This window comes from Synchiropus splendidus, chromosome 18, assembly GCF_027744825.2.
Source record: "Synchiropus splendidus isolate RoL2022-P1 chromosome 18, RoL_Sspl_1.0, whole genome shotgun sequence".
NCBI classification, from domain to species: Eukaryota; Metazoa; Chordata; class Actinopteri; order Syngnathiformes; family Callionymidae; genus Synchiropus; species Synchiropus splendidus.
Window position 1 is genome coordinate 2,559,257 of NC_071351.1, and position 13,470 is coordinate 2,572,726.

General features: G+C 42.1%; 1 protein-coding gene and 1 long non-coding RNA gene across 3 annotated transcripts in view; one reads left to right on the plus strand and one right to left on the minus strand.

Moving 5' to 3' along the window:
* Positions 1 to 6,263, plus strand: part of oprl1 (opiate receptor-like 1) — a 34,140-nt gene extending 27,877 nt beyond the window's left edge. For both annotated transcript variants that reach the window (XM_053848697.1, XM_053848698.1), the window contains one exon: positions 2,707 to 6,263. In XM_053848697.1, coding sequence (XP_053704672.1) covers positions 2,707 to 3,254 — 548 coding nt within the window. In that variant the 3' untranslated portion in view covers positions 3,255 to 6,263. The remainder of the gene's footprint in view (positions 1 to 2,706) is intronic.
* Positions 1 to 13,470, minus strand: part of LOC128749277 (uncharacterized) — a 47,914-nt gene that overhangs the window by 34,081 nt on the left and 363 nt on the right. Inside the window, exon 2 of the long non-coding RNA XR_008412917.1 lies at positions 13,236 to 13,361. This is a non-coding gene — a long non-coding RNA (uncharacterized LOC128749277). The remainder of the gene's footprint in view (positions 1 to 13,235; positions 13,362 to 13,470) is intronic.

The following is a 13,470-nucleotide window of genomic DNA, read 5'->3' on the forward strand; positions in this document are numbered from 1 at the left end:
TGTCTTCGGAAAGAACACCATTTTGTACATCTGAACATAGCTGGAGAAAACCGGTATTGTTCACTGTTATCATTCGCTTTTACAATCCCATGTCGTCAGCAGGGTAAAGATTATCCAGGAAATTGCTTTGAAAATGAACAGGAAATGAAGCATTTGTTCTGTTCAGACACACTTCTTGCTAGCAAAGACGACAACAAGAGAACCTACAACTCAAGGTTTCTCATCGCGTGAAAGTAGCCTCCCCCCGAAAGGAAGTATTTCATTGAAGAAAAAACGCCAACATGGCACTGAATTAACTAACCGAGTTAAACGCAGGAAGGGATGTCCATTTAAATGCAGACAATAAGGCGTCGCTGCCTGACTCATGTTTAAAAAAGCAGAGACGCCAAGATCTTCATCACATGACAGAGAAGCGACTCTCTCTTCCTGATGTAGACCTCATGAATGAGTCCATGCAAAGAGGACATGTGCTCTCAACTGCCTGCGCCAACACTAGTCATGTGATTGCCGCTAAAAGCCGCTGAGTGATTGCAGCTTGACCTTTTCCGCGAGTTAAAAGCTTCGAGGGAGCAGTGGCAATTCATTATTTCCGACTTCCAGGTGAGGCGTTCACTCACGTGAGCACTGAGATGTTTGAGGAAGAATGAAGATCTGTTTCTCTCCAAAATGTCTGCAGCAGGGGATTAGTAACCTCTGTGTGTGCCGGGCATGAATGGTGGATACAGTCCGTCTCTTGAGTGCAGAATAAACCACCATGATATGTAGTGCATTTGTCCGTGTCCGTTTTTGATCTGTTACGTGTAAGCATGAATAAAAGAGTCAATAAAACCAGCAGGGGTTATTTCCCACGCGGTATGTGATTACAAAGAAATTACAGCATTTATCAGCGCTGGGTTTTGTTCCCCCTGTGTAAAGACCCGTCTGCCACTTTGTTTCCAACAACAGGAAACTGAGCATCTGCTCCTTTTTTTTAGCCCTATGAAGCAGCTTATTACTAATCCTGTCCTTTCACACAGACTTTTACTGTGTTTCTGATCAATGGCTGGAGCGTGGCTATAATAGAGCTGGGGTTACGGCTTCCATTTTAACTACTCAGGCCCACACATGCCATAAATTTTGAACAGTCACAGCACTGCGAGATGCGGCAGATAAAAGCATCCATCTAATTGAATAATACATCAACCACCGGGTCCTATGTCTGCCCTAGTTTGGTAGTTCATACAGTGCTTTTTTAACTTTTGATCATCGATGTAATTTCAAATTTTCCTCAGTGCAACTTTTCAGGGCGTATATTCAAAACGTCCAACTCTATTACTCTAATTCTAGTTCATTTTATGTATTTATTATTATTATTTATTTAATATTATTTATTATGTATTTATTATTATTTACTTTTTTTTTGTTTGTTTGTTTTTGGAAACCGGAGGCCTCAGACTGAAATTTCGTTGCCATCATATATGTTTTTGTGCAACGACAATAAAGAAAGTCTAAGTCTAAGTCTAATTTTATGTTCAGTAATTTATTTATGTTTGTAAAAAATTATGATAAAAGTTTTGCTGAAGGAATCTAAAAGTCCCACCCTTGTAAAAATCTTGATCAGAAAATACTGTTCACGTCTAATTCAACAAAGAGGCTTGATTTGTTTTTCATGTATTACAAGATAATGGGCTGGAATTAAAAGTCAACTTGCCCTCTCTATATTGCGTGTCCAACTCTCAAACCAAGTACCAAAGAAGCTAAAATATTTATTCTTCCGTCTTGACTTAAGTGATAGTTGCAACTGTTGAAGTGGTACTTCATTGAAGCGAACAGGAGTCGAATGCTCGAGCTCAAGTTTATTGATTTCTACCAGTAGCGTGAGCAAAGGAGTATTAATGTGCAGATAAAGATTTTAAAACTACAATTGGAACACTGGACTTTACAGAGGAGCGTTTTTTGACCTTCATTTTCAACGTCCCAGCAGACTGAAAGGCCATGAAGCACATCCAACAGTCACAAGAGTACTGAACTATAGCTAGAGAGAATATCATCTATCCACGCAGCCTCTCCTTTTTCTCCTGTTGCTTTTATATCTCTTCAACCTTCCATGTATTCAGACGGTTCTCTTCATCTCCTCCCTCTCTCCATGCATGTAACCGTCCACCAAGTTCAACCATGTGCTGCTCTGTAGCTCTTGATAAATACTGAAGACAAGGTTGATGATGATTCTTTCATGCCTCAGCCAATCAGAATGAAGCAAGAAGCAGCAGCCTCCAGTAACAGCAAGAGGCTTTTGTTCATCGTCGTTCTTTAGGGGGCAGCGTTTAACAAAGGTATATGGGTGGCGTGCTCTTCAAACTCCCCGAAAACTTGCTCTTGTCCTCCTTATGCCATTGTAGCAACTGCTGGTTATCTCTCCCGCAAGAGTCTGAAATGAGGAATTTTATTTTATCTCTAAAGTCATTGGGTTATGTCGTCTCCTTTTTAAGATTTATTTCAGAGGATCCAGACACATTTGTCTTCCAGCTCTCTTTTCCACCTTGACTTCATTGTGATTATGCTGATGGAGTTGCCCTCCTGACTCTGCCGTCATTATCTCGTCACACAACGTCTCATATGTACCTTGGTCATGTTCGACTACACTTTCCACATCCGTCCATCTTGAGTAAAGGAGCGGCATTTTGTCCTCAATGAAAAGTGTTTTTCTTTTTTTTTTTTTTTTTTTAGGTGTGGAGTGCATTGTGGTTTTGCCGGAACCGAGGAGCCACTGGGACCCTGTGTTTGGGGTCTGTGTCTTCCTCTTCTCCTTCCTCATCCCTGTGGCGATCATCAGCATCTGCTACAGCTTGATGGTGAAGCGCTTGCGAAGTGTCCGCATCCTGTCGGGCTCCAAGGAGAAAGACCGCAACCTTCGTCGAATCACCCGGATGGTTCTCGTGGTGGTGGCGGTGTTTGTCGTGTGCTGGACGCCGATTCAGATCATGGTCTTGGCTCAGTCCCTGGGCTTCAACCTGAGCAGCTTGTTCACCTTGGTCCTGATGCACTTCTGCATCGCACTCGGCTACGTCAACAGCAGTTTGAATCCCGTGCTCTACGCTTTCCTGGATGAGAATTTCAAGCGCTGCTTCCGTGAGTTCTGTAACCCATCGCCGTTCCGCCTCGACACCCAGCAGTCCGGCAGAATGAGGAGCATCGCCAGGGAGGTGGCTGCCGCCTATAGCTACAAAGCTGGAGATGGCGGGGGACATGGAGGAGGGACGCCTAATCCCGCATGACTAGGCGTGGAGCTCCCCTTGGTTGGGATGGACCCCAACCATAGAGGGGAGAACCAAGGGACCGGGAACTCCAACACAGAGTTGACTCAGATTACAGCCCTCTAGCGGCACGAGCCCCCCCGCCCTCCGACTAGAAGACTTGCCTGGGGTGGGGGGGAGATAGACGAAGACGATGAGGCAAATGGGAAGAGAATTTAGGAATAGATTTGTTGAATTAGAGCAAGACACGTTCAGCATTTATGTCGACAAATAACACCTAAAAATGGAAGGAGTGTAAGGTGAGATTTGGATCACCTTGATGGAAGACACATGGGGTTAAGATGGACAGAAGATCTGCAGAGACTTTGGCCTTGTACAAACACTGACTTTGTTGATGTTGCAAAAGAACCATTCGTATTATTCTGAGAAGGTGTCCAGTGCCGTGAGGACGCTGCATTCTGGGTCGAGATGATCGCTCAATCATCGTGTGAAAAGAATCAGGAGTGGACCACAAATGAAAAAAACACCTTTCATGACATCACACTGTAAATACGCTCATCATGTATATAAACAAAATCGATCACTGAAGAGGCCACATGAATGTTACTCCTAACATCATCTACACGGTGGTTGTGTTACTGATCTGAAATGAAGCATGAAAGAAGGCTGAGGAATCAGGATGGGTGACTGTCTGGGAAAAAAAGAAAATCAAAATCATAAATATGAACTGCTTCATTAGTGGAATCAAAACAATATTTTGATATTCTAACATCACTAATGGAGGACGGAAAAGTAGGACAGGCTGTCTGGTTATGATCCACAAGATATTTTAAGGGACAATTAATGGTGTTTTTCTTTCAAAAAATATGAAGGAAAAAGGCTTCCTGTACAAGCTGATGACTGTTGAAGAACAGAACAGAACCGGGTCAGACCCGCTGAATTTCCAGCAAACATGACCCACATAGGAATGCATTTGCGAAGGTGTGTGTGCGAGAATCAGCAGCGCTTGTTATATAAATCCTGATGAATAGAGTCTAATTGCAGCGGTCAGTGTCCAAACAAGGTGTTTACACTCTTTGTAAAAATACTGTTTTTAAACAGGTTGTTTATTGACGTTGAATCGGATTCGATTTGGCGTCTCCTGCGTTATCAGCTGGGTGAAGGGTTTAAAAGTGGAGTGGGTTTTGTTTCCAGCACCACAGTGGTGACGCAGGAGATGGGAGTCAAGGTGGTCTGACTCAAACTCCAAAGGGACAAAGGGGCTCTCTCTTCTTCTTAGTGTCTTCAAGTGGAAATGAACCCTGACGCAGAAATCACATGTGCGAGCTTCATGGTCCTGGACTGCTGCCACAGCAGAGACGTGTTTTGTGTGTTCAGGAACTGGCTCTCAATGCTCTTCAGAAACATCTTCGCACCAATGCTGAAGACTGAAAATTAGTCAAATCTTGTCCATAGTTTGGCACTTTTCTGTTACATTACACCACATAAAAATGACCACATGTAGTTGTTCACATTTCTCCCCACAACTTTACAATGAGCAGGATTAGTAGTAATCATCTCCTGTTGTGTTGCAACTCATATTTCAATTTTATAACCATCACAAAACTCTGAGGGCCACCAGATTTGATCACGTTTGTGCCTTTTTCAATGGTCAGTAAGGACTCAGTGAATGTTCCATGAAGTCTCCTGCTGCATTTAATGAACTCTGAGCCGAAATCTCACCTGTTAATTATGAACTAAATAAAAGTCCCGTCCAGGTCTAAACAAAAAGTAAACAAACAAACATGTCACTTCTAGCTTAAGGGTTTGTGTCCACTTTAATTTTATATGAAATATAAATATATAATATTTGATTATATATTTATATTAATATGAAATATTTTGTTTTCATTTCTTTCTCATTAGTTGTTCAAATTGAATTTTAATCTGCCATCATTGGGAAAATGTGTTCATTTACAATATCCATGTGTTTAATTTTGTCCAGGTGAGACGTAATGTGAACTTGCATTGCCTTAAACATGAAATGAAATGTGCTACTGAAGCTCAAACCTGTCCGTAGGTGTGCTTGACTTGTGCTCTTTGTTTACGTTGAGAAAACATAAAGGATCAGAGATTCTTCTTCTTCTACTCCTGCTCTACTGCCAACTGCAGTCCAATTGCGCTCGTATAAATTTGAAAAGAAGGCAGGTGAAATTCAAGACAATCCAAGTGCGTTAGTTTCAGTTAAACATATCATTTTTGGACGTTCCACTGTGATTACCTGTGCTTTCAAGGACAGTTAATGGGTTGATCTGCCACAAAGTATTCATGAGCTCAAATATTATTTTGAAATGACACTGTATTTTTGCTTTTTCAGCACAAGAAAACACTGATACCAAAAGACTGAACTCGTTCTATTTAACACTGAGTGAGCATTATTATGGTCTGTTTGCTCTGTACAGGCATTCAGTGCGAGTATCACTGTCGTATAAACGTATCCGATATTATTTCACATCTGACCTCGATGTGTGTGTGTGTGTTACATATGAAAATATTGAATGCTATCACGTGTTTCTGAAAACAAGAAGGACTTATTTGTTTACATTTTACAGACCACTTGAATGTCAAAGAAAATCTTGTAGAAAACCCAAAACTCGGAAGATACATGCATTGTTAGTTGTTGTTGGAACTATAAAAGCTAACAGTGTTATTCTTTTATTTTGTACAGTGCCAGGTGTGTTGATGTCCTTCTACATGTGAACTGCATTTCCCTCAGCTATAGGATTGTGAAACAAAACTGCTCTTTAAGTGAAACTGAAACGGCATTGCTAATAATTTTTGCTAGAACCACCATGTTTTTTTTAGTCATCCGTTTTCTCCCGTTCATTGTGACGCTATCGACTCATGATTTACCTTCTGAGAACGCTTTTAGATCGGCAGCTTCGGAAAAGAAAGTCTGTGCCGTCCCTTGGTGTCGCTTTTCTGCCTTTAATTGTAGCCTGTTTTCGCCCTTACGTTGCTGGTTAAATAGAACAATAAAATGTGTGGGAGAAGCGCTATCGGCTCAATCACCATTTTTCTGGTTTGAAGAGGAAAAATGCTTGACCTTTTCGGCCAGTTAGTCTTTCTCTTTTGCTGTAAGCAGTCTTGGAATATAAAAGGTTAAAGTCATTTTCACATGTCTGCACAGAAGGTCAGATGTTAGTTCTTTTTCTGTCATCAGACCTTGTTTTTGCTATACTGGAAACTGACATCAGCAAAAGGTTCTCAACCTTTCAACCTGCTTTAACACAGACACGTTTATTTCCATTTTTTCTAAGAAGATGACGTATTGGATGGATGGATGGATGGATCAAATTTTTTCACTCTCTGTTTTGTCTTACTCCCAAAGGCTGGGTAGGAGGTTTCAAGTCATCGGCACATTCCAGCATTAATATGTCTCCTGGCGCTGTGCCGTGCCTTTGAGCAAGACTGGACCATCTGCACGAGGGCTTTTATCCGCAGCGTGCAAAATATTTTCAAGAGGAGATGACTCACTCAGCGCAGAACAGTGCACTTTGTTTGGTGAAGTTGGAGGAACATGAAACTAACATGACCCTAATGACTCACAAGGATGAGGAGGTTGATCAGGCCACAAAAGTTCATATTCAAGTCAAATATTAAGTACAGGAATATGTGTCGATAACACAGTTCGGCAATATCAAACCCAAAGGCCTCATCTGACCATCCAAATATATTTGTCTTGTCCCTCAAAATAAGTAAATTATATATTTATAATTACATAATTAAATTCATTTTTATAACATGTTTAACATTTTAAATACAATCTTGAAATGTTTGTAATTTACATCTTTTTTCTGTCCTTCTTCTTGACTTCACTTATTAAATCCAATTTCCCACCTGTCTATCATGAGCAATCACACCACTATGTTGCATTATGCACTGCCACAAGTTTTCAAGCTACTTTAGTTGCTAATTCTTTTAGCACTTAGCAGCTTAAAAAAGAAAAAAAAAACATAAATCACGCTTTACTGGAGGTGGGATTTCATGAAACATTTTTGAAATGAATACATGGCAAAAACATTTTAATATTTGACACCAGAATGACGAAACTTAAGTTGACTCTGTCCAAGTTGCTATGTTCCACATCTCAAAATGCTCCAAAGCACTTGTCACCTGATACAGTGTTAGGTATTCCTCGCAGCACAAGCTGATTTGATGCCTTTGTGTAACTTTGACATTGCGAAATCCTTCATAGAGTGATGAGCTGCACTGACAAAAGCTGGGGTTTAGTGTGGCACAGGTTGTCGGAGAGGACACCTCTGTTAAAGGCTCTATTCCTCAGCAACATCCAAAATGCCTCCCAGGAGAGGCACCTTTCTGAATCGCTCTTTTTTGATTTCTCTATGGCAGACAGCCACAATAGTGGACTAATATGAGTCCACAGAGTGGCATTTGTTTACCTCACCGATCCTCCAGGGGGATTTTGATGGTTGCCTCTGTTGACTCTCTTCAGATAACCTTTCCACTTGAATAGTCATGACACGTAACCACGTTACCTCGAAGGATCCTTTTGTCCTGATTTGCTAGCATAGTGGTTGTTCTCTTGCATTCCACTTAATTGTTACAACATGAACTCGAGATAAAAGATAGATGAGGACATGAGAATGTACTGAATTGAACTGGATGAACTCGCTGACATACAGATGAGTCGAATGGCTGGACTTGCACAGTATGACTATCACACGCACATCAGCTATGTGACATCATCGAAGTGTCTAGTTCATCATAAAGCTGCTACACTACTCCACTACAAATCACAAACACAGCGCGTGGATTGTAGCTTGAACCAAGATCAGCCTTTACTTTGCTGAGTATGCAGTGAATTCTTCCGCCACGACGCCCATCTTTTACCCTACGGAAGTCTTTTCTTCTCAAGTGTTGATGCTTACTATGCAGATTTAATAATACCTCCAAGTTCACATTGTTTTCTGACTTATTGTTGCGAATCAAAGATGGGATTGAAACACAAACATCCAAGAGATTAAGGCCAGTCAGTACTTTCCCGTCCAACTGCTGTGCTGGTCCAACTCTATTTAAAGGGCGAGGAAACGTCTTTTGAGGCCACTCTTCAGCAATGCCAGTCACACTTTGGACACGTTCCTTTGTTGATTTTGTACCGCTGTGTCATCCAAACAGGCATTTTAGTGTACTTTGTTTCCACATTTCTCGATGGAGTTGTGGCATTCCAATGCTAAGATGTCATCCGTTCTTCGACCTGTGGATCACCCCTGGACCTGTTTATGAACTATACCAGCCTTTTATGTGTCACAAAGAGCTCCAAAAAAACCAAGCGCCTCATTTGCTCAATTGCTCTAGGCACAGCCATTTCATTGTCAAAATGGAGACCTTTGCCACATTTAAGCCAACAGTTGGTGGTCATGCACGTTGTAGTTAAGAATGGCGACATTACTGCAACTGAGGCAAAGACCACTATGTTCCTCTTGACACCAAAGTGCTCACCTTCACGACAGATGAAAGTCGTGGGCCAATGAAAACAACCGGACAAATTACTTGTCTTTAAAAAGACTCACACTCCAAAGGGCACTTCCTGTTTCTATCCCAGAAGGGTCATATGCAGGTCCCATCTTTTGGAACGTCTTGTCATTCCCTCTTGAGGATGACAACTATCACAGTAAAACTGGTGGTCCTCAGCTCTGAAGTTGATCAGAGGATCCACATTATGTCTTTAGTGGTTCCAAAGCTCACCAATACCACACTCGTAATTGGACATTTCGGCCACTGTCATAATCTACGTGGCAATAAAAAGGACTTTCAACCCTGCAAAATGTCTCCACACTCAGATTGGGTGGTATTGCAGTGTACAAGAAACTGTTTCCATCACACCCCACATTCCATCATGATCTCCCAGCCCAGAGGTCATGAACCCAGTGTCACATGACGACTTTAAAAACACGTAGCTAAATTGATTTGCACTGATTGGTGTTCGGGCGCCAACTTATTCTAGCGCTGACCTTTGACCCCTTCGGACACAGAGGAGTGTTTAGCTGGCAGGGATGTTGCTGTGTCATCAGTACCTCCGGTTTATTGAAAACTTCTAACACCAGAGGCTTAAATCCTCCATCGTGTATTGGAGTTCAATAGGACGCGTGGAAGAGCAAAACCTATTTCATGTTTTATGTTCTGGAAGAAGAATTTCTTTTCCTGTTTTTGAGTACAGTAATATTTATGTAAATATTGACTCAGATTTATCTTTTTAAACCTGAAGAGAGGAGGGTCTGCGTGCTATATCAGAGCAGAAATAAAGAAAATGGTAGTGGACATCAGATGTTTTGTGGAAGACGGATGACCATTTCAAATTGCTTTTTTCTATACAAAGAACCTTTCCAACAGAGACATGAACAAAGATGTCAACAATGTACCCCCTGTGTCTCGAGGGCGTGAAAGCAGCGGGTCCATTTGCTATATGTTTAGGTTTGACAGATGTACTTCACCCTCTCCTACACATTTCTAATAATGGTGTGATGATGGAGGGACTTGCATGGCCTTTGTCTGCTGCTGCCTTCATGCCAAGTTCAAGCCTCCAACAAATCGCCTCCCCGACATGTTTCTTTTTTCCAGATGAGACGTTTGGAAAGCACCTATATCTTCATTGGATAGTCTCCCTCTATGATGTATACGGTATACTGGTCTGTTTTATAATCATGTGATACCACATTTCCCCAGAGCAGTTGGTTCGGTATGTCCCGGGTAGTGACCCTTTTAAGGGAATTATCCTGACCAAATGGGGCAGAGATTACCGATCCAGACCTTTTTTTAAGAGAATTATATATATTATAGTCGGGGGATTTTCAGGCGTTAAAAAAGATGATAGACTCCTCTTGTGTTTATTTAAAGTCACGGCCAGTTAAAAGTGAGAACAGAACTGACATTCCATTACATCCATTTCACGAGACAAAAACAAGACCGATGAATACTTAAACTGAAGAAAAGGCTGGCAGGGTTTTGTGTGCGCAGCACATGAGACGCTATATTGGCTCTGCCAGAACAAACATAGAAAGGTTGTACGTCTAATTCACTTGACAAATTCATACGACCTCCTCTCTGTTTGAGGACCCTGATGGGGAAGCCAAGTTGACGCCACCAGGCAGTTACAGTAATACGATTACACTGATATCATTTCCAGGCTGCAAAAGACGAAGGTTACTCACTCGCCCAAACCTACACACACACACACACCAACTGAAGAGGCCACCTCTGAATTTCAACAGCAGGGAACATGTCGTCTGCTTGATATGGATGTGCTCCGACAGCAGTTGGCACCATGTGATCCATCCTTAAGTGTATTAGTTACTAATTAGTAACCAGCCGACCGAAGGTCTGGAAATAGACGGAGTGATGACTAATGGATGATAATTAGAAGCAAAGGGAGGACACTGTATGATTAAAGAGACAGACAACGAAGGAGGAGATCGGGGGCGCCACAGAACACCGTCGAAAACTGAGTGAGTAGGTAGCGGCTGACAAGAGGACAGCAAGGGTTCTTCGTGACCCTGCTTCAAGAGGGTGCTCATCCACATCAATTCCTTATCCCCGCCAAATTCATTATTCAACAGGTTGAGGCTTCAAAATGAATAGCATCAAGAGTGCGACCTTGAAAAATCAGACGACCCGGTGCAGGTTATGTGTCAGTGTGGAATCAAGAGGCTGCTCCGGGGGACAGCCAAAAACTTTTGATAGTGTTTGCAACCAGAACAGACTTGTCAGGATTAGTATGTGCTGAGCTGCGACTGTCATCTACTTATTGGGATGTTCAGCGCTCCCCTACCTGCCCCTGAGTCTTCAGTCATTTGTATTCCAATAATGTATGTCACTGCCTCAGCCTGCTGTGCTTCTCACCACAGAGGTCCAGGCTGTTTCATCTCTTTCTTCAGTTGGAATTTAAACAGTTCCCTCAAACCTACATTAGACAAGCTAAAATAAACAATCTAATTTGACTGAATTACAAGAGTAAAACAACAAGCATTCTGCGAAGTAGGGATGGGCTTATCGAGGGTTCATGAAACAGTGTCCTCATTGTCGGAGCCCACTAGATGGCACTGTCTGCTCTAAAACCTTGGGATTTAAACAACGAGTTCAGTGAAACCTCAGTTCATTTCGAAAGTCGGACCACCTACTGAGCCCTGAAAATGAGGACAGTGTTGCATGAAACCACATCAGCTAGGAGGGAATCATCTGTATCAACTCAGTCAGAGGGTATTTGCAGCGAGGGGCTGACAAGCCATAAGACTGAAGGACAGAAGAAAAACAAGGGCTGATTTAACTTACATTTTGTAACAAAAACTACCATAAAATAAGGCGTTTATTGGACAAAGTTTACTTCTACCATTCCATGATATGCTAAAGTTATTTGATTCTCTTTTCATTTTACATAGATTTTAGTTAAATATTCTTTCACTGTATTTATATTTACAGACAGAAAAACACTTTAATTTAACATCCCAAAATAACTATCACAAGCATTAAGTGGAGACAAATTGCCACATAAAATAAATGAACAAAGAAAATGAAGACCAAAACAAATATTTAGAATTCAATTTTGATTTGTTTTGCTCTGATAAAAATACAAGTGTAGCATACAGCTGTATATAACCAACTTCAATGCACAAACACAAAGAAATAATATTTATTAAATATCAGGCATTTCTTCTGCCACTATCAGTTTCATCAGTAAAAGTAAAGTGTAGAATGCTGTGGACTTATTTTAGATTCTCTTCACACGAAGCCAAACATTAAATCTTAAATCAGACTCTTAACTTCAAACGAGTCACGCTCTGGCTGCGGGTGTCAGTGGATAGAAGCCCGTGAGAGCAACAATCCGAATAAACAGTGTTTGTGCTCAGATTCCAGCGCCCTTCATCTTTTCCTCTGTATGATATGACCACTGATGTATTTTTGTCTCCTTGTACCAGCTGGTTGGCTCAGAAATGTCTTTGAAATCCCCTAAAAAAAACGTTTGAGTCATCAATTACTTTAATGTTTCCACTGTTCAAACAACCCTCGGCTTCCAAATTGGGCGCTCCTCATCCAAATGAGAGCTGGTGAATATTAATGTTTCCGAGTTGCTTTATGATAATACGGCGGCTCAGACTCACTTTTTTTGGCCAATGTTTTAAATACACAGCTGTTTCTTATCTTATCGAATTTTGCAGGGCCTTCTTAAGGGTGCGCTGGTGAAGACCTCCACCTGGGTCTGGGTCTTACATCTGACATGATCCCGCATACTTGAATTCCTCAAAAGCATGAATGAACTGGCAAAACCCTTTTGAAAACATGTTTTACTCTCCAGAATAAAGGTCAGGACCAATCCACCCATGTTATCTCGAGCAGTCCCAAGGCTTCTCCCTCAGCTTAGACCTTGATGGAAGTCTCCTCCTTTCCTTGTCATGCCAGGAGCAGCGCTGGCTCTGCAGAGAACAAAGCCCTCACGCAGCACCTCACTTTAAAGTCACGCTCCTGGCACTGACCATACTTGCAAACTCTTTTCATCTCCCTTCTTCGCATCCTCCCCGAGCGCAGTGAGCTCCATGGATGTCTGAGGTTTGCCCTGAGTGCTGCACCACCATCTGCTTCTCAGGAGAAACACCGGGTCCTTCTCATGTTTGGGAGGCTACTCTACTGCATGGACTCAAAGTCACCAAATTCACATGGACAGCCACTGCAGTCACCATTTCATTTTAATAAATACTAGTCAGCGAAAGTGAATTGTGTCCCAAAGTTTCTAAATGAATGCACAGGTAAAGGGTTCATTCATTCATGGGCTGTTTTCAAAGTAAGCACTAGTATCAACAGTCCTTCATGAGGATTTGAGCAGACATGAGTGCAGTTCGGTCCTGAAGTCTGATAACCAGCATCAGCTGTACAGTGAGTTGGCAGCACTGGTTGGTCTGTTCACATCCACACGCAGCCCCACAAGGCTCAAATCCCCCTCCAGGGCATTACCTTCTTCAGCAGACGATTGCAGTTCACTTCACGGCGCTCTTCAGGGAGCAGAGGCGGTCACTCGGCTCACTTCACTCGGTGCTCAGCTCGTTGCAGCTTCATTGCTCTCCTCTCCCCTGACACCATCTGCAGATTTGTTAAGGCACTGAGTGTTGCACTCGGCAGAGTCTATGACTCATACTTTGCTTGTCAATAAACGGGTTTATTTACGGTGGTGGGAGAACGGAAGCTGGCT